Raw genomic sequence first — 21862 nt, forward strand, 5'->3', positions numbered from 1 at the left:
AAGGACTCAAAAAAAAAAAAAAACCTGTACAAGATGTCCATAAGACATCTACAAAATGTCAAAAAGATGTGCCTTGCATTTTGGTATCTGGATAATAATAGCTACCCCTTATACATCTGAAGAACCAGTTTTTTTTTTTAAAAACAGTAACTGATCATTTTCTGTACCTAAGACCTCCAGGTCCCTTGCGGATCTTCAGAAAAAGCTTTGTTTTTACTGCTACTCCCAGAGCAGCCACCAAGTGTGTGTACCCACCACGAGCATGAAAATGAAAGGCATTTTAGATGATTTTATTTAATCCTGAAAACTAGAGGACAGGTAGGATTTGCGATGCTGCTCTCCCAGGGAGGCTAAGTCACTCACCCAAGGTCAACTTAGGTCAAACAGATTTCTCAACGGCCAGCTTTGTATGATAAAGTTAAGAAGCAAACATGACGATATCAGGTTATAATAACAAACAAACAACATCCACAATTCCCCCAGACCCAAGCTGGAGACAAGGCTATGTATTACGGGTACAGGACGAGTACACAGCAGGCAAATGCGGACACCGGCCAACGCACACCGGCGTGGCTTGCCTCTAGCTGCCTCCAGTACCCCTGGAGAGACTCGGCCTCGCCGAAAACTTCCACAACTGCTTGCCACTAACTATGGGATTACAGAGGGCCGGCCACAGCAGCCAAATGCAACACACTCAAGATGTGACAGCAAAACAGCGGTAACACGTGGAAACTACGTCACCCATCAAAACCCTTGGGTGGGGGGCCTCTGTGCCGAAGCCAGAGATGCTGCCATTCTGTTGGGGGACTTTCTCTGGTTGACACTCAAGCAAATGTAAGAGAACCAGCTGCAGGAATTCCTCGTAACAGTATGATTTTTTTCCCTTTTCTTTCTTCTTTTTCCTTTTTAACTAAACAATATTAACAACTTGCCCACTAGTCGAAATCGTAATCAGAGTACTTACTGACGTCTAGCCATGGCTCAAACAAAGTGTGGAAGGTGACAGGCGACAGCCTGTGTCCTGGACTCAGGTGAGCTTGCCTTGAATCCCAGCTCTGTGACCCCAGCTCAGCTGCCTAACCTTACTTTCCATTTCCTCACCTGTAAGCTGATGATGACAGTATTACCTACATCTCCCGGGACCGTGCGGAGTCAGATGAAATAATGTGTGAAAGTTCACGGCACGGGTGTGGCAACAGAAAGCACTCAGTCAGTGTTGGTTTCCAATGTTGTAATTTCTAAGGTTGACGGCAGAGGATGGAGACTGGCTCCTAGTGAACATGGTGTCGGTTTAAAGGGCTTCCTAAAGCGCTCAGGGTCAGAGGGCCTTCCAGGCAGACACTTACTAAGTCAGTGATCTTCAGAAAAGAAAACCTCAGGTAAATTGTTTACATACCACTTAACATTATTTTTTCTTTCTTTAACCTACCCTTCATATGTGAAAATGGCATGCTTAGAAACAAGGATCGATTTCCAAAGGTTTTAAAAAAACTATGGCTGGAGCAACAGGAGCTTTCATCACTGCTGGGGACACTGCATTGGTGCATCCACTTTGGAAAACAGGTGCTATCAGTACATAAAGCTAAAGCTGCGCACACCTGCAGACGCCTGAATATGCATCCACCAGACATTCTTGTACACGTGCTCACCCAATGCCACTTCGGTTATGTCCCTACAGCAGCAGTCTTGAGAGCCCCAAGTTGAAAAGTATCTGGGGGGCTTCCCTGGTGGCGCAGTGGTTGAGAGCCCGCCTGCCGATGCGGGGGACGCGGGTTCGTGCCCCGGTCTGGGAGGATCCCACGTGCCGCGGAGCAGCTGGGCCCATGAGCCGTGGCCGCTGGGCCTGCGCGTCCGGAGCCTGTGCTCCACAGCGGGAGGGGCCACAACAGCGAGAGGCCCGCATACCGCAAAAAAAAAAAAGAAAAGTATCTGAATTTCCACCAATAGTAGAAGGGCTAAACGACGGTATATTCACAAATGGGACACATAGAGCAACGAGAGTGAAGTCCAACTACCTGAGTAACACGGGTGATCTCAAACTGAATGTTGAGCAAAATAACCCATAAACAAAAAAGTGCGCACCGCATTACAGCATTTACATAAAGTTCAACACCAGGCAGAACCAGCCTATGGTGAGTGGTTATCCCTGGAGGGGGACAGTGATTGGAAAAGGGGCCGCTCGTGGGTCTCTGGGGTGAAGGCAGTGCTGTTTTCTTGTTCTAGATGCTGGTTACAGGAATGGGCGCAATTTGTGAAAATTCAGTGAGCTGTTTACTTCTTGGCGTGTCTATATGTTCACATCTTTGCATGTCAATAAAAAGTTAGAAAAATACAAAAATTAGGGTACAAAATTTAAATCAATAATTTTATTTATTACCCTCATTTGTCTAAAAGGGATTTAAGAAGCCACACGTTAACTTAAAATGTTTCCCTGAGATAAAACTGACAATCTTTTCCTATAATGGCACAAACACCTTAATGACGCAGAGCACTGCTGGGAAACGCTGTCTTTGAACATAAACTCTAAAGGGGCAAATACTGAAGAGGTTTTACTGTGGTCTCCTCGTCACAGTATCTACCGAAGAATTAAGCGACTAGCTAGGGATTAAATGACTTTTCATTCAAAAACCATTTAGTGCACTCTTATAACCTGTCAGTCACACAGTACGAAATGCTAGCGCTCGTGTTACGAGAAATTTCCTATTGAGGAATTTCTCACACTTGCTACTAGGCTGCCCACAGGTTACTCTCTTTCTCCTCAATGAGGCACATCTATGAATAAGGACACAGGATGGCAGGAGGACAGGCCCTGTGGTCACAGAGACTGACTGACTCATCCCAGTACAACCCTCTGCCTAACAAGAGTCACCGAGCCACTTTTCTTAACTTGCGATACAGTAAAAACAAGACGTGGTCCAGCCAAAGATCAGTGGAGCCCATAATAAACTGAGTCTATTTGCAGCATTTTCTCTTTAGATAGACAAGGAGAATGGGATTTGGGAACATTTTTAAGTGCCCTGGGGTAAGGGCTATCCAAAATTTATTACTTTGTTAGAATCTTGGACATAATAAAAATTTTTTAAAACTCAATAAAGAACGTGTTTAATTACTTGTGATACATTGTTACATATAGATGTCCAAGCAGCTAGTATATTATAAAGTTACATTTTAGTTGGCTTATTTGGTAGCCATATTCTACATGTTCCAAATACAAAGTTAAACTCCATTTCTGACTAATACAAAACAGACAACAAACTAATGGTCAATAGTCTGTACTAATTGTTCACAAGAAAGCATCTATAAATAGGTACATGATGTTTTTATATGTCTGTGTGTATAAAATAATTATATTTAGTTCTAAGACTTCATCTGGGACAGTTTTTGGAGCTACTCCACCTTAATGCAACAGCCCTCCAACCAGTGTCAGCATGAGTTTTGTGTGAGCTAAGCATGAACACAGCAGCTGTCTGGTCCTCACTGGGTCCAGCTCCTGGCCTGGGGGTGTGGGCAACACCGAGGTGAGTATGACGATCCCTGTCCTCAAGGAGCTTCAGTCTAGTAGGGGATGAGACGTACTAGACTGTGAGCTCCTCGAGGGCAGGAAAAGTGTTTGGTTCTCTTGCCCAGTGACCAGCACCAGGCCCAGCTACGTGGCGCTCAGCGTTTGCGGAGCTGACTGGACGGGGATGCGGCCATCTGCGGCCCACAGGGCGAGCACGGCCAGAAGAAGCAAGAGTTGTGGACAGCCCACGGGCAGAGCAGGGCAAGAGGCTGAGGAAGACAGTAGGGCTGACTTCAGCAGGTGCAGAAGGAGGCCTTCCTGGAGGAGGCGTGTGGTTAGTTGGCCACAGTGTGAGAAAGGGATGGAAAGACACTGGCCGTAACTCAAGGAGCCTTAAATGCTACTCTGGAAGCCTCGAACTAACACAGGGGGTGCCAGGAACCCACTGAAAGTTGTCTTGAGCGAGGGAGTTACTCTCCCACTTCGATGGTTTGGTAAGGCTGACTGATGAAGCATGCGGGCCAGGGGCGGGGCAGGGCGGCGGGGGGAGCTGGGAGGAGGGAGTGGGTCTGAAGACACTGAGGTCAGGACGCCCAGCGGTCAGCCGGGACTCCCGGAGGCAGGTGGAGAGAAAGGCCCCGCTGTAACCTACACAGCTGAGGGGCAGGAGGCGGGCAGGAGGAGACGGGCACGGCTTTGCCTGAGGACAAACACGATGTCCTTCAGCTGAAGACACAGGTCTGGGACTTGTGAGAAAAGGCAGGACTGAGGCTAAAGGCAGACGGAGGTGGGGAGCGAAGCCACAGGAACAGTTAAGACAACCCACCCAGGAGAAGTACTGAGGGGAGGGGAGGAGGCTGTGGAGAGAAGCCGGCGGATACCCAGAGTGACGCCAGGGAGAACGCGCCGGGGAGGGGGGCAGGTGGAGGGGGCGTTTCATGGACAGAATCTATCAGATTCTGAGGAAAGGCCAAGGAGGAACAAGAAAATTTATGAGCAAAACACGAAATGCAGCATGTTCGAAAACCAGCTCCAACAGGGACAGCAGGTATAACGAAGCTGCATGAGGATTAAGAACCTGGAGAGCTGCAGCTTGAAGAAAGCTGTCTTGAAAGACCTGAGGGGCCGGCCGCCACGCGCGAGGCCCGGAAGCAGGCCCGGAGGTGGAGCGTCAGGGCTGCCACCGTGCGGCCAACGGCGCCAACCCCCACCTCCTCGGCCCGACTTCAAACGCCGGGGACAGGACTGTGTTTTGCTCACTGCTGGGCCCACGGAACCTAGCTTCGAACGAAGGAGACACTGAGCAAAACAGCTGCTGACTGGACGACACTCTCCCACTTCTCACTAAGGCCCCGCTCCTTCCCAGAAACATGCTCCTTGGAGGAAACTCGCCAGCCGGGCAGGTGGCGCTGCCAGAGGGTAGGTGAGGCTGAGAGGGTTCAAGCGCTGGCGGATAAGGTGCGCTAGAGGAGCTGCCGGGGGCTTTTGGACCCTGACATTTGGTAATGTTTATGAAAAAAGACGAAAATATAGCAAATAAAAAAGCTCATATAAAATCAGGGGAGTACTCCAAACACGAAACAGCACATTAACCCATGGCGTTGGCTGGTGGGTGACGTATTATACTAAAATATCTTGTTGATTAAAGTATTAAGTCTGAATCTCGACTTCAGCTCGACAAGCGTTTACTGAGCACCGACCAGGTGCCGGTGCTAAGCTCTGCCCCAGGGCTACAGAAAGGAGCAAGACAGGAGGAGGGGCGCCTGTCGAGGCCTCTGAGTCCCGCCAGCTGCAGGTCAGCTCTGCGCAGACCCTCTGCGGGGGGGGGGGGGGCGGCACACTAAGAAGTCCGTGTGTCCCTTCCAGGGGACTGGGGCCGGCTGGAGGTTTGGGTCTAACGGCATCCGGCAGGAAGCAGGAGTCACAAAACGGCAGCTGAACAGGTACCGTGGGTTTCTGAGCTGTAACAACAGAGGCGCTGAAGAGGAGCCACAGGAGGGGGGCTCTCGGGGCGTGGGGCAGATGGGGGGCGCTTCCTGCAGGAGGCCACCCTGAGCTGGGCTCCGAAGACTGAAGAGAAGCGCCCTGCGGGCGAGCGGGCGAAGGCAGAGGCGCCGGGTGCCTCCGGAGCAGAGGAAGGGGTGGCGTGAGGGAGACCGGGCAGTGGGCGGGGACCAGACCGCGCGGAGCCTGTGGGCCGTGCCCCGTTGGTCAGCAGCCAGGGCAGAGACACCTGATCACAATTTGAAGTTTAGTAAGACTTGAAGACACAGTCTTCTTAAGGCTCTAACAATGTATAAATAAATACAAATCCATAAAGGAGTAATTACGCTTGCCCAAGAAACAGGTCTGCCTCAGACGTAGTGAGAAAAGGAGCTGTCAAGGAGAAGCAGCGGAGGTCTGCCCGCCCCACCCCCGGCCCCGGCCCCAGCCCCGGCCCCCATCCTACCTGAGCTGAGCTTTGAGCTCAGTGAAGCGGGGCCGCCGGCTGGGATCGTAGGCCCAGCACTTGGTCATGAGGCTGTAGAGGGTGGGAGGGCAGTTCGGAGGCATGGGCAACCTCTCCCCGTTCTCAATGCGACCGATCACATCATTGTTCTTCACGCCTTGAAAGGGCTTCACACCGTGCATCAGTATCTCCCACATACACACACCTGTGAGGCGGGGACGAGAACACAGTGGTAAACTTAGCAGCAGGAGTGCGATTCCCACGTTTCAGGAATAACTTCACAGTTCGTGTGAGAGAACCACCTGTGTGATTACAGGCACATCAGCCAAATAAAGCAGCATTCTGTTAGCTCTGTTATCAAATAAGAACAGGAATACTACTTTAGTATGATGCGAATGATGGAAGAGTATTACCAAGAAAAAACCGATTACTTTTCTGAGAGGTTTATTTCTCTAAAAAAATCTACACTAGAAAATGGCCCACCAGCTACAGTGATATTTCATAGCATAGCTTAGTGAACCAATTCAAAAACAAGCCGAATGAATTCTAGGTTTCCCTCCACTTCAGTCCAACCTGCTTATGATCACAGCAGCTGGCTTGCAGCTTAACAAAGAAAACCCTGCAACTTAAGTCTTATGCTTTCAGAATACTCAGATTCCTCTACCGATTCCCATCGCTTGGCACTTTGGCCACTCAGATCTGCACCTGAACATGCTCCTTCGTGACTTGGCTTGTGCTGAATTCTAGATTCGATGCCTTTCATTTTCTTCTCCACCAGTTCTCTTCTTCCAGGTCCCTTTGTGAGTTTCCTGCGCTGCCTGCCCTGCCCCCTGGGAAGCTCCCGTCTAATCCACCGCAAGCGTGCCCCACACACCGGGTCCTGGGGGCAGAGGGGCTGCGACTGTCTGTCTGTATCTTCAGCACCTAAGATGTTGTGTGCCTCAGAGGAGGAAGGCATACCATTATGCCATTACATCACATTAATGTGAGTTAGATCTGAAATTAGCCAAAAGTCCAACAACTTCAAAGTAAAGAGTATATGACAAAAATGCCTTAGTCCCGCTTTTCTCACCAGAAATTATGACAACATCATTAGTAAAAACAACACTGGGTATCATTCCTTGAGACCCTCATATGTCTCCGGCACCTTTCCTTGAAATTCACACTATCCTTAATTCTCACACCGTACATTTCTTTAAAAACTGCATTTTATCAAATCTGAGATGCCACTGATTATAAGAGACATTGTTATTTTATATTACCAAAAAGGGGGGGATATGCTGCCCACTAAGTTATAATGTGATCCTTTGTTACCTCTGAGAATTACTTTATTCTTACCAAAGAGCGGTTTTAAACTCATTCGGACACGGAAGTAGCACCAATGTGAACAAAAGTCTACGTGAGTGTGGGCGAGGGCCCACATGACCCGCCCGCCTGACTGACACCAACTGTGAAATGCCACTGACCTGCGACAAATCCTACCTCCAGAAATGTGGAAAAAAAAGGCATCTTAGACTCTTTGAAATGTGAGGTCCTCTTGAGAGGACAAGTAACCTGCTCTATGGGTCACACAGCTGACAGGTAAGGTCTTGGGGTCTGAAGCCAAGTGGACTCCAGCGCCTTCTCCAATCATGTCACAGCACTTCCTGTTTTACTGAATTCCTTCCTTTACCTAGTATCAGTTAGGGCACTGAATGGTTATTGAATGTCAACAGCAAGGAAGCAGAAGAAAAAATGAGAACACGTACTTCACGTATATAAAGTTATTTTTATTTATAGGAAAAAGAAGGTGCATAAACTTAACAGGGCATCTCCTGGGAAGTAGTTTAAAATCCGGCAGAGAAAATATGCACACAGGACTATTCACAAGACCTACACGTGAGTGTCTCGACGGAAAGTGCTGGGAAAGCAGAGGAAGGGAGTCTATGTCTGGATGGCACGCCTGCTACATGGGGCTTCATGGCAGAGCAGGTGTTTCAGGTGAATGAAGAAACTCTTTCCAACCTCTTCCTGAAGGTTAAAAAGAGTTTCAACTGGAGGAGAAGGTGTCAGGGTGAGGTGTCCAGAAAGAAGGAGTAACACCAGGAAAGTGGGGCAGGGATGGAGTGTCAATCACACCAAAAAGGTGAGTGATTTAAAAATCCGGATAAGGTAGTGGAAGCACTGAAGAGGGAATGACAGCCACACTCTCGCTCCACTGGGGGCTTTGCAGGAACGCAGAGCAGGAGGATGACGACAGGGACGGACTCGGGGCAGGAAGGAGGGGACACGGTGGACACCAGAGCAGCAGCAGTTACAGAACACGAAGGGTCACGCCTCCAAGACTTGAGACAAGTCAGGAAGGGGTCAGATTCCAGAACAGAGATGAAGGGCCGTCTTAGACAAGCTGGACCTGGGGCCCCACAGAGCCGCACGGACAGGTTAACCATTTACGTCACTCACATAAAAGGAATGCCTGAGGCCGTGGAGACAGGAGAGAAGGGAGGACACAGCCCCCCCTGACAGGGAGGCAGGCGGAGTGAGAAGGGGCCAGAGGCAGGACCTCGGCCCGCAGGCCCCGCCTGGGCGCACAGCACACGCCCACGTCTGAGGAACCGAGGAGGGCGCGGGCGAGCAACGAGGGAGGCCAGGCAAGGAACGGCAAACCAACCTACAGACCCTGACAACAGACAGAGCTAAATCCCTCTCAGAGAATATGTGAACTGTAATTCTCACACAGAAGTTTTCAAATACTCACCAAACATCCATACGTCACTAGCTGAGGTAAAACGGCGAAAATTGATTGACTCTGGAGCCATCCATTTAATAGGCAATTTTCCTTTGGAAGCTAGAAGATTAATTTTAGAAAGTAAAACTTCCCTGTCACCTGCTTAGGAATCTAACAGTTAGAGCTAGCTGAGATTTTTAGTACCAAAACCTTTGGGAGAACTGCCTTGCAATCCCGGATGCTGGGTCATCTGGGGGTGACAGAGGAGAGGCGGGGAGCAGGGCGGAGGAGCCCCGGTTGCCGGGGGGCATCAGCCCCCAGCTCAGTTGTGCAGGCTTGGCTTTAGAGACGGCCTGGTAGCGACACACAGTCAATTCTCATTCACGGTAGTTACACTCTATAAAGTCGCTTTGAACACCGAACCATTGCTCCCGGGAGAAATGTGTACACATATATCCATAACTCACATAGATTATAACCTTAAATCCTAAAAACTTATCCTGGTAGGTTCTGACTTCTTTGGAAAAGGAGGCACGGACGTGCTGCTGACCTGCCTGAGGCCCTGCTCCCCGCCCCGCGACCCCGCACACAGGGGCCACAGCTGGGGTTCCAACCTGCCCGACTGGCCCGGAGCCAGAGGTGCTGGCACCGCACCGGGCTGCCCCTCTCCTCGCTGTCCACCAACCCAAACGGACACCTTGTCACTGCCCCGCGCCCACCCACACCTGACTATGAATGCGTCGGAGTGTGGATTCGGGAAGTTACAAGTCTCAGCAAGCAGACCAATGTGCAAAAATAGAATCTACAAAATATGAGGACGGACGGGCTGTACCACCACCTGGATGTGAAGAGCAGGAGGGGGCGACAGAAGGAAAAGGACTCTCTTAAAGGGGAAGCCTGAAACCGGCCCTCTCTAGAAGCCTAAAATCTTTCCTCTGTGCCACCTCCCTCAACATCCTTTCACCAGATACCAGCCGTCCAGGAGTCCTAATTCCAAAAGGCAGAAACAGTTTCTCAAATCCAGCGGAAGTGAGAGTGTGTGGCAGGGGGAGGGGCGGGGGGAGGAGGGGCTGCAGGCGCCAGGCGGGGACAGGCCCCGATCCAGAGGGCCCCAGAGCAGGGTGCCAGGCTCTGCAGTGCTGTCAGGGGCTGGACTTCCTTCTATAAGCAAGGGTGCCTCTCAAGACTTTTAATCAGAAGACAATTACATTTGTTGCATTAATTTTCTTCCACTTAACTTCATGCACCTTCATGACAACTGAGGTCAAAGCCTCTGATTCCCTCACAACAAATGACTCTCCAGCTGTGCTCCGAGCGAGGAACCCCTAACCCAGAGGGGCTGTTCTCCTGAAGCCTAGCAGGATCTAGACTTACTGACCTCTCTGAGATAACAATGTGTGAACTCGTCAGGTGCCCACTTTAAGTGCCGTCTAGATGATGTAGAGTCTTGGCCAGCGTGCTGTTCGGAGTCCAGCCCTTTAGTGGAATTCTAGGGTTTGGGCTAGTCAGGATGTGAGGTGATATGAAATGTATTTTAAAACAGTGGAAAGGTGGCTTGGTCGTTTTTAAATTAAATGACTACATAATCAAAATGAATAAACCACCAGACTTTTCCTTCCACATAACAAAGGACCAGGCTATATAGCATACAGAAAGCATCTGGACAGAGAACAGTCATCAGCTACAGTATAAAATGAAAAAGACTAACTTTGTATGTAAGATTAGGGCTCATTTTGCGACAATACAAAAATCAAACAAACTGAGCAAGAAACTGGCCTTTGTAAAATGGTAGTGATAACTAGAAAATATACTAAAAGCATACTATGGACTAATAATCCAAACCTTAGCTGAAGTACCAGGAATATGAAAATTAGTAGTAATCTGAAGAACCAAGTCAATCTGATTCCAAGATTGGGAAAACTAAAGAAAAAAATCCCATCAGCTAGAGTTCAGCTCCAAAGCTAAAGGATCAAAGTCTCTGGAGTTAGCAGCCTGCAGATCTGTAAGTCCGGCGGCATGCACTGAGCCAGGGCTCCCACCGCTGTGCTGGGAGGTTAGCCAGCTGTGTCTACGAAGTGGAGGACATCTGGGCTGATTCCAGCTTTTGGCTGCTAGAAATAAAGCTACAATGAACAAACACCAGTTTTGTGTAAATGTGAGTTTTCATCTCTCTGGGAGAAATGCCTAGGTGTGTAACAGCTAGGTCATATGGGAGGTGCATGTTTAGTTTTTAAGAATCTTCCAAACTCTTTTCCAGAGCAGCTGCACCATTTTACATCTGCACGAGCAATCTGCGTTCTCTGCGCCTGCCAGCGTCTTGTGTTGTCACTGCCGTTACTTTAGCCATCCTGACAGGCGTGCATGATACCTCCCTGTGGGCTCACCCTGCATTTCCCTCGTGGGTAATGTGCGTATGTGCCATCTGAATACCCCCTGCGGTGGAGTCTCGCTTCATATCTTCTCCCCACTTTCTACCTGTGTCCTTTCTTTTTTTACTGCGGAGTTTTGAGAGCTCTATCTGTAGTCTAGATACCGGTCCTTTGTGAGACGTGTGGTTGGCAAATACTTCCTCCCACTCTGTAGTTTGTCTTTTCATCCTTCTGCCTGGGTCTTCTGCAGAACAAAAATTTTAAATTTTGATGAGGAAAAAGCTATCAATTTTTCCCTTTTATGTATGTTTTTGGTGTCAAGCCTAAGGACTCTTTGTCTGGCCCTAGATCCGAAAACTTTACTCCCATGTTTTTTCCTAAAAGTCTTGCAGTTTTATGTCTTATACTTAAGTCTATGATCCATTTGAGTTAATGGCGAGTGAGTTTAGGTTGAGGTCATTTCTTGGCCAGGGATGACCAGCTGCTCCAGCACCTTTGTTGCGAAGGCTGTCTTTCCTCCACGGACCTGACTGTACACCACTGTCAAAAATCAGCTGAGCATATTAGAATGTACCTTTTTCAGAATTAAAAATCATTAAAGATCCTGAGCCTGTTTCTTATTTATTGCTCTGATCTCTTACCTTTGTAGTAAGTACTGTCTTCCATATATCGGGATAATCCAAAGTCTCCTAATTTTACACAATCGTTTGAGGACACCAGAACATTCCGAGCAGCAATGTCCCTGATAAGGAAGAATGGGGGACAATACATTTTAATACAAGGGAGAAAACCCACAAGCTCATCTGTATTATATAACGACATACAGGTACTTTGAAAGAGAGCTTATATACAATACAAACAGGAGCTTTATTATACACTGAAAGAGAGAGATGCTTTTATGATTTTACTTCAAATATATTCCTTTTGGCAGATATTTACTCATTAATATGGTGATTGCTACTCGGACTGATGGTGAAGAATATTCTCAAATAAGGAAACCACTTATTAGTTTTCATGCAATCATATCACCGGCTGCATTAACTGACAGACAGTACACACACGACCAGGGTGTGTACCTCTACGGTTACTAAAAAACCTCATTAATAAAAGTAAAATGACCTTTGGAACACCTGTAAATGATTTTGCTGATGCAGTCTGTTTCAGTGCCGGATAACAAAACTCTAACATGATGCAAGGCAAATAAGTTGTAAGGGCTTTAACTTGTATTCAAATGAGAGACCCAGATTATGAATAGAAATTCTGCAGAAGGCCAACAGATGTCACTCCTGGCGCTATGGTGTCCTGGAAAGTCCCAGGACAATATCTGTTTTAGGTCCACAGTGCCACGCAGAGGCTGTCTGTAGTATTTGCGGAAGGAATAATGGACCTGTTTCATACCCCATGTGAGGAAAAACCCCTCAGATCCATGTGTTCCCACGCCAGGGCACCACGCTCGGCTGGGATACGCACAGCAGGACATTTAGTGCCGTCCGTGTACGAGAGCTGGGGGAACGAAAGGTCTCAGGGCACAGCGAGAACCTCTCCCCACTTCCTTCCTGCTCAAGAGGCAGCTCACCAGCTTCACGCCCGGGTCTCACCTGTGCACAAATCTTTTGCTCTCTAGGTACGCAAGGGCTGTGCTAAGCTGATAGGCATAGAGGATCAGAGATGCTAGATCCAAACTGTATTTCCTTACTTGCAGAAATGACCTCAGCTTTTTGAACAGTGACCGAAAAAGAAAAAAGAGAAAGAGTTAGTGTCAGAGACTAAAAATCAACAGTAGAAGAGCTATATTCAAAAACAATGCTGATCATTTCCAAATGCATTTTTATGAGAATGGCTTCAATTCTACCCTAATAAAAAAAGCATAATGAAAGAAACATATCAGCTCAGAAATTATGGTTAGCCATTCTTCACTTGAGATCCAACTGCAAAACTGGAATCTTCATGATTCTAGATACATTTCTGAAAAAATACAGAAAGATGCTTCCAGGGGATGAATAAAGGCACAGTATAAAATACTGCCAGACAATGAGAGCTGGAGAACAAAAAGTTCCAGTTACCGTTCAAACAAGCCTCCTCCACAGCCATGGTCAGTCCACCTTCCTCAGACCCCTACCCCATGCCCCGGACAGACCTGAGCACAAGGGGACGAAAAGGAAGGGGAGGCAAGAGGTTCCCCCTCTGCCCCTCGGAAGTTCTGGGTGAAGAAGGATAAAACGGTCCCGTGTTGGGTATTTACGCACTAGGCTTACTGGTCCTTACTACGGCTCTCATGACTAATTCAGCTAAATGCTAATAATACAGCAAAGAAGGCAGATGAATTTAACACTCCAATCCTACAAAATCTCCTACATGAAGGAGAAATATTGATGATTTAAGCCAGAAGAATTAGCAAATTCTCCAAAAACAAAAGCAGAAAAATAGTGTGAACCAAAAAAATCCGTAAACACTCCATTTTATCTGGCAAGGCATGGTAGAGGAAGGAAAGACACCGGAGAAGCCCTCAGATATTTCACTCGCCAACTCTGTTACCCAAGCTGAAGACGACACAGCAATGGGAGGCGCCAGGCAGCAGCCTGTCCTCGGAAGGCAGGGCTGATGCCGTCACGAAGAGGATGACGGGCCCAAAGCACCCTCGGGTTCCTGATAACAGAAAACCCCAATTTTCGTTAAAAGCAAGATTGTTTGGTGTCCTTCAAAGAAGAAGTAACGTGTATAATGTGTCAGAAGGTTAAACTACTAGGTTTCAGTGCCACAGAGTCATGTGTAGACATCTGGAAAGTCGCCGTGTTTGCCCCAAGCAGGGGCCCACAGAGCAGCCTGGGGACACAGACAGAGGCTGTGTGGCTCAGCAGGCCCGGGTGGGGCCAGTGTCCAGGCGGTGGTGTTACACCTACTAAAGAGCTTCTGTGTTCCAGAGAGAGTCAAATAAGGACATCTGCCCACAGTCTGTTACTCACGTTTTAAAAAGAAACTGTGACTCACATGAGTTGGTCTGAAAGACACTGAAAAGTGAGTGCCCAAAAAGATGAAGCAACTGTTCTGATTTACGTAAATTCAGCCTTAATTTACCCAAACTCCACTAACGTTGCTTCTTTCACTCTCAAATCCCCGAGCTTGTTCTTCAGACAACAGCAACAGAGAGGGAAATAAGAAGCACCTGGTCACCTGTTGCTTCCGGTGCTGACAGATCCTTTGGATGGAAAGACACTCACTGCCGCCAGCACCGAGCTGGGGGGTTACCGGGGAACTTACTGACGAAGACGCCCTACCCGTGCGCACTCGCGCGTGTGTCGCACGCGGCCCCGCGGGGGCAGGCGGAGCGGGCGGGGGGCGGAGGCGGGCAGGTACCTCTCCGAGCGTGCACAGCTCCATGATGATCCAGACGGGGTTCTCCGTGATGACCCCCACCAGCCTCACGATGTGCGGGTGGTCAAACTGGCGCATCGTTACTGGGGGAAAACAGGGGTCCACGGTCAGGCTCCGGAAGCTATGTCAGTGTCCTGAAGACGAGTTCAAATAAGACTCAAGGCATTTTAATGGGGAACTAACTCCTTGGTGGCCCAGTGGTTAGGACTCGGTGCTCTCACTGCCAGGGCCCAGGTTCAATCCCTGGTCAGGGAACTAAGATCCCACAAGCTGTGTGGCACAGCCAAAAAATAAGAATAAGAAAACCTCAAGGCTAACGATGTGGCAACTGGGAATTCAATTCCACCGGCCAGGTCAGCTCACAAGTCGCCATAAAACGGCACACAAAGAGCAGACCACGTGAGGCACCAGATGCCACTGCAGTGAACTTCTGCGCAACTTTACAGGGGGACATACTGTGAGAGTTAAGGGTTAAGAAAACCTCCCCGTATTTTCCATGGACAAATCTGACCTGGGGCTAACTTTCTAGGTTTTCCTTTGGAAATCTCATGAAGTTGGAATGTGTGACTCATTTTCTAAGCAAGACCCTTCATGGTAAAAACCACCCCTAATTGGTAAGTCGCTGATGGGGTAGCAGGAGCTGCCCTGAGCGTGGGTGTGGCTGGGTGTCCCCTGCAGAGCCCCAGAGCCCGCAGCGACGGGTTTGTGAGGACTTCGACTTTGGACCCGGCTGGCTCCCGAGTCCACCACTGTGGCCTCGTCCCCTCACAGCACCTGATCGCTATCAGAGCTAAGCAAACGAGTTCCCAGACTGCTGTGAGGACTCCCCTACAGGAGAAATGCTGGCCTGCTATTTCCAGTCCTGTACTCCCCTCAAAGAAAGTCTGATGTCAGATACGGCCTGTGGCTGTCACGTGAGCTTGACTGCCTCACTGAGCCCAAGATGACCAAGAGGGCCCTGCACATATACGCACATACCTATGTGTGGGTGCGTATTTTTAAGTGTGCATACATTTCTAACGTCTAATATTAGGGCTGAGGAGGTCACGTGCCCAGCACACTGACTAGGATTAGAGAGAAGCGGGACAACCTTCACAGAACTCCAGAACCTCAAAACGGGCAGTGACTTCACATGGCACCTACTGCAGTGGTCCCCAGAGTACTGGGACTTCATAGACTATGGAAATGACAAACAATGTTTTAAATTTGGGGGACCAATACGGGGTTGATTTTTATGATGCCAAGCAAGGACATTAGAATCACAGCAGGAGCAAATATCTTTTAGTATCCATTTTAGTATGGAGCCCGGTGTGGACTGCAACTCAGCGCTGGGTACGTCTGGAGTAGACAGGCCTCTCGCTGTTTTCCCTCTAGACACCCTACAGCCGTCCCTCAGTATCCACAGGGGATTGGTTCCAGAACCCCCAGGGGGAAACCAGAATTTGTGGATGCTCAAGTCCTTCTGAAAAATGGCGGAGTATTTGCACGTAACCTACGCACATCCTTTTTATACTTTAAATCATCTCTAGATTACTTGTAATACCTAACACAATGTAAACGCTATGTAAATAAGATACCAGAACGCAGTAAATTCAAGTTTTTGCTTTTTGGAACTTTCTGGAATTTTTTTCCCAAATATTTTCAATCCGAAGTTGGTAGAATCTGCAGATGCAAAACTTGCGGATATGGAGGACTGTATGTCCTACCAATGCACCCAAGGGTTACACTGGCTTCTTGCAAAGTCACCCCACACTCACTTGAGAGAACTCAAGCCCTTAAGGTATTTTTTCCCCCTCAATTTTGCCTACATATTCCAAGAATAGGACCTGGTAGTTAAAAACAAACAAACAAGCAAAAAACCCCCACACATAAACACCTGGCACAAAATCCAAAATGTATCACTGAATTTCATCTTGTCAGTTCAGTTCATCACTTAAGTATAATGTGATATTTTTGGATAAACATTCAGGAACCCAGTATATTCACTCATTTTCAATCGACTTACCATCATTTTTGGTTTTATGTTACCCTTTACAGAAGTAATTATTAAAAATCCTACACAGTACAGGGCTAAGAGGAGAATCTTGTGGTCACTAGGAAACTCTATCCCTGCTGAACTAAAACCCAATAGGTGTAGTTGTTTGACCTGTTATTCATTCACCCAGGGCAAGGAGGTCAGGCTAGGGCCGGCTGTTTGCTTTCACAAACTAAATTTCACTGGAACACAGTATTGCTCAGCCCTTTATGTGCTGTCTGTGGCTCTTTCACACCCCGATGGCAGAGCTCAGCAGTTGTGACAAGAGACCATCTGGCCTGCAGAGCCTAAGATATTTACTATATGGTCCTTTATAGAAAAAGTTTACTTCCCCTCTTACGTATAGAGCCTGTCAAAGCCCTACAGGATTTTAGGTATACTACATCCATCATGTTTCTCTGAAATAACAGCCTTTCAAAAAGAGAACAAGGTTAGTTTGAACTGACTACTCCTGTGAAACTCTAAAGTTGATTTCTGTAATGGTGATTCCAAAGCCCTACAAAAATCACGATACAATAACTGTTCATAAAAATTCTAGAGAAAGAGAAGCAATTTAAAAAATGAGCATTTTGGGGGCTTCCCTGGTGGCGCAGTGGTTGAGAATCCGCCTGCCGATGCAGGGGACACGGGTTCGTGCCCTGGTCCGGGAAGATCCCACATGCTGTGGAGCGGCTGGGCCCGTGAGCCATGGCCGTTGAGCCTGCGCGTCCGGAGCCTGTGCTCCGCAACGGGAGAGGCCACAACAGTGAGAGGCCTGCGTACCACAGGGAAAAAAAAAAAAGTGCATTTTTGAAAATATATAATGCACTTTACCATCAAAGGTAAGGCAGACAGGCTGTTAGGTAATGATGGCTGATATATATTGTGTTTTCTTGGCCTAGATGCCCTGAAGAAATAAATAAACTAGTTGAGACAGAAGTCGTCACCAGGCCTTGTCTTGTACTTAAGTCAAAGATCCAGGAACAGGACTAGGATTTGCTTCGACTTAACTGATGAAGTTACAATATGACTCATTCCATGACTTGTTACTTATTGGACTACTGGGTGATAAATGTTTCTGAAATTCAATGTACACGTGATGAAGTACACCAAGACTCATTCACACGACCAGTGGCTACTGAGTGCCTTCTATGAGTTAAGCCCTGTGCTGTCTCTGGGTCTGAGCAGTGAGCAGAAGAGAGACGTTCCTTGCCCCACTGGGGCTTAAAGTCTAGAGGGAGACAGAGACAAGAGTAACTTTTAAACAATGTGTGTGTGTGTGTGTGTGTGTGTGTGTGTGTGTGTGTGTGTGTGTGTGTGTGTGTGTGTGTGTGTGTGTACACATATATATTTATTTATTTGTTTATTTTGGCTGCACCCGGTCTTAGTTGCAGCATGCAGGATCTTTGCTGTGGCATGCAGGATCTTTTTTTTTTTTTTTTTTTTTTAGTAGCGGCATGCATGTGGGATCTAGTTCCCGGATCAGGGATGGAACCCAGATCCCCTGCACTGGGAGCGCAGTCTTACCCACTGGACCGCCAGGGAAGTCCCTAGACAATGTATATTTAATTATGGACACTCAGGAAGGGAAAGAGCAGGGTCCTGTGACAAAACCTCCTAAGGAGACACTATTAAAGTACGTGGTCAGGAGGGACAAGCCGAACGGAAGCAGGAAGATGACCCAGCTTGAGGGCAGGTGGGAAAGAACCTGATGCGTGTAAACGGGCAGGACCCGATCCTGGCTCTCAGAGGGTCTGCACTCAGGAGAGAGGGCCCCTCACACACAACTCTCCACAGCAGCCCCCTCAGGACGGGCAGGGTCTCCTCTCCCTCACTCATCCGTGGGCTCCATCCCGCAGGGACTGTGGCTGTCCCGCTCACCCTCAACTCCAGGGCCTGCCGGCATCTCTACACATCTGCCCAATGCCAGGGTGAAGACGGCTACGGTGCAAGGTACCAGAGGATGAAGGGACAGGAAATCAATCTGCCTTTACATCCCAAACATGACAGCTGACCTGGGAAACTCTGTAGACACGTGCCTCTACAAATACAGATACTAATTGCATGGCAAGGTAATAAATGTAGTTGTCTCATTAGAAGTCAAAACATTATTTTTCTTACATCTTCAGAGACAGTTGGATTTCACAGAAAGTCAAATGGAGTTCCACAGACATTTCTAGAAACTTACAGGCTTCTTGAAGGAATTTCTCTCTCACGCTGTCCGAAGTACAGTTTTTACATGTTTTAATTGCAACCGCCAAAGCTGGATTCTCCTGTGACGGGGACACATGCAACAAGAGGGTCTCTATGTTAATCAATGGACATGTTGAGGACAGGCTGTTTATTCTGCAGCTCTGGATTCTGGATCAGACAGAACCAGAACCGTACAATCTCAAGAGCGAGAGGAACAGTTAAAATTCTCTGTAGAAAAACCCCAGAAAACAGACGTGCACGTAAAACGCTGCAGGCGATTTGTCTGTTCCACAGACACTTCCTCTTCGCAGCGCCTGGCACTCCTGTAGGGGCTTAGGCTGCACAGTGAACAAGGGCCGGCGACCCCTGTGCTACTCCAGCTGGCGTCCCAGAGGAGGAGACAGACAAATACCGTGAACGCGACATCCACCGCGGCCTGGAGCTGGTGGGTTAGAAGGTAACCTCCCCGAGAGGAGGGGAGAAGAGAGGGGGTGAGAACAAAGAACTGCTGGAGGGGAGGGGATGCCGGCCAGGGGCGGAGGGAGGGGCCGGACCCTGTGGCTTCCACCCTAAGTGGGAGGCCCCCCGGAAGGGGAGGTGAGGAAAGGCGCCACGGAGATGGGGGGTCAGGAAGACAGCGGGCTGGGCGTCGGGGAGGGCGAGTTCAGGTTTCCGGTGAGAGAACGCAGAGGTGAGAAGCCCAGCTCCGGACGAGACGGGCCTGAGGTGTCGGTGGGACGGCAGCTTGCCGGCACAGAGGCCCACCTGTCACGCGTCTGAGTCTGGGGCCTGCTGAGAGTTACCAGCAACACAGGACACCTCAGTGCAAGCAAGCACTCTGCTCTGAATGACTTAGTCTGCGTCCTCTGTAACGAGACGGCAAACTGCTAGGAGCAGCACCATGAATTCTACCTCTATGTGCATCTGATTGGTATACTTTAGAAATGACACAAAATGCCCATTTTACAGGAGATCTGAATAACAACAGAAACTTTTGTAAGACCATAAATCATCATCAATCCTGTCAATTCAACTCAAATAGTGAACATGGTGCTTTATTAAGATAGTAAAGAAACGTAAGGAAAATACTGCTCTCTAAAAATGCATAGTTTCAACTGGATGCTAAGCCTGAGATTCCATGGGCAGCACGTCTACAAAGGGGTGTACGTGAGCAAACCAAGTGGCTCGGCCATCAGTCCATGGACTAGGCACGGTGACTAGCGGCCCCAGGCTGCAGAGGCCTGGGGGTGCCGAGCCGTCAGAGCGGCTGGTCACAGAGACCTGATGCTGGAGAAGAAGATGCCAGTCCACAGCAAGCAAGACCAGAACTGAGCAGAGGGTTTACTAAAAGCCTTTAAAAGGGGGCAGATTTGAACACATCTAGGTAACTGCTCATGACACCATTTTCATTACGTTCTTTAAAACAGAAGCAGAGTTTAGGGGGACAGAGCAGTTCTTCAATGTTGAATGAAAATGTCACCCTGGTGTCCATGAGGCCGAGGTGAGGGGTAGGTGATGAGGCTCTGAGTTAGTAACAGCTAGCAGACACTCAAAAGATCTTAACAAGTGAGTCTAGAGAAGGACTGCTCTGGGATGAATTAAGAGAAAACAGATTTAAAGCATGGTTTTTAAGACTAAGATAATAATGATGCCAGAGTGAGCAAATGATCAGCGATGCTCAAATAATAAAAATAAACCTGATAACTGGGCCTAAGAGAGAAAAAGAAGCGTGTGCTGGGAGCCTTCAGATGCGCCTCGTGCCCATGACTCTCAGAATGAGAGGCCACCCTGCCGCCCCACGTGCCGCCCCACGTGCCGCCCCTGCACCCGGCCCGGTCCCCCTCTGCTCGCTTCTCCTCCTCCTCGTCCTCCTCCCCCGCTCGGCTCCACCTGGGGTCCCTGCACTGGATCTCCGCCCTGCCTGGCACACTCCCCACCGGGAGCGCGGGGACTGTCCCTCCTTGCTCACGTCTCCACTCACGTGTCAGCGTCTCACGGGAAGAGGGCCCTGACCTCCCCAAGCCCAGGCTTTGTTTTTCTCGGAGCACAGATTCCCCACTTGATACTCAGTGGGTTTGCTTTTGCCTGTCCCCTCAGATAGAATTTTTTTTTTTTTTTTTGCCTGTGCCTCAGATAGAATTTAAGGTCTGTGAGAGCAGGAACTCTGACCGTTTTGTTCATAACAACGTCTCCACCACCGAGCTGCCACTTGGGGGACGATTGACAAAGAATTGCTAACATAATTCACTGAATCTCAGCTAACGTAACCAGTGCTGGGTTCTGGCCCATAAAATCTATGCTGAGTTACATCTGACCGATGATTAAGAATCCCTGATAAAATGTTATTACATCTTACAGAACACTAAAGAGCATAATCTGGAAAAGGGATTTTTAATGGAAACCTAGAGAAATGAACTGGCTATAAAATTAGACTCCCACATGAAGAACAAAATAAACAAGCATTCACAGACGATGTGCATCAGAAAGACATTCAACAAAAAAAGTGAACGCTGATATTTTCCTGGAGGCTGGGATTCATTCAACAAATACTTAGTAAACACTATGGATATTTTTAAAAAATTTTCTCTTGTATTTTTACAACTAAAATGAATTACTTAGAAGTGAATGAAATAAAGTCTATCAGCCCTGCTGTTAGCTGTGTGATGCTGCTAAGTCCCTGTACTCCGGGAACTTCAGAATGCTTGCTTATTAAGAATTTTAGAGATGTAAGGAAGCTCAGAGACCACGGGGTTCAAGTCCAGTAATTTAGATCAAGAAGCCTCACCTCCCTTACATCTCACAGTCAGGTAGAACCAGGTCTAAGATTTAGGTCTTCTGATCAAATTTAGATCCAGGGCTCTTTCTAATGCATTTTGCCTCAAGAGCAGAGTTAAGAGAATTAAGAAGATAAACAATACAGATATAGTTAAAAAAAAAAAAAAAATTGGAGGAGATAATGGATAAAAATATATAATAAATGATATAGTTTTATATAAGTATAAGGGTAAAGACTTTCAAAACTGAACTTTAAAAAACAGAATCTCTAACAACAATTATCTATTTTCCTCAAAGGAAAGACTTTTACAGTCTTCTGGTTATAAAAGTAATGATCAGTGTATCCCTAGTGCATGTGTAAAGGATATGGAAAATTGACAGATAAGGAGACACAGGGGGAAAAAATGCCACTTGCAGTTTCCACATCAGGGGGTCACAAAAGGTCAATCATCTGCGCTATTATATCCCTACGAAAGCCATC

General features: G+C 48.0%; 1 protein-coding gene across 50 annotated transcripts in view; it reads right to left on the minus strand.

Annotated features, from left to right (window-relative positions):
• Positions 1-21862, minus strand: part of PTK2 (protein tyrosine kinase 2) — a 247644-nt gene that overhangs the window by 46676 nt on the left and 179106 nt on the right. For 39 of the 50 annotated variants that reach the window (XM_067017362.1, XM_067017365.1, XM_059043007.2 and 36 more), the window contains 6 exons: positions 18602-18686; positions 14382-14482; positions 12626-12741; positions 11669-11769; positions 8689-8778; positions 5952-6156 (listed from right to left, as the gene is read on the minus strand). In XM_067017362.1, the coding sequence (XP_066873463.1) occupies positions 5952-6156; positions 8689-8778; positions 11669-11769; positions 12626-12741; positions 14382-14482; positions 18602-18686 (698 nt within the window). The remainder of the gene's footprint in view (positions 1-5951; positions 6157-8688; positions 8779-11668; positions 11770-12625; positions 12742-14381; positions 14483-18601; positions 18687-21862) is intronic. The other 11 variants (XM_067017381.1, XM_067017390.1, XM_067017379.1 and 8 more) reach the window with 2 other exon arrangements.

Source organism: Kogia breviceps, chromosome 17 (assembly GCF_026419965.1).
Source record: "Kogia breviceps isolate mKogBre1 chromosome 17, mKogBre1 haplotype 1, whole genome shotgun sequence".
NCBI classification, from domain to species: domain Eukaryota; kingdom Metazoa; phylum Chordata; class Mammalia; order Artiodactyla; family Physeteridae; genus Kogia; species Kogia breviceps.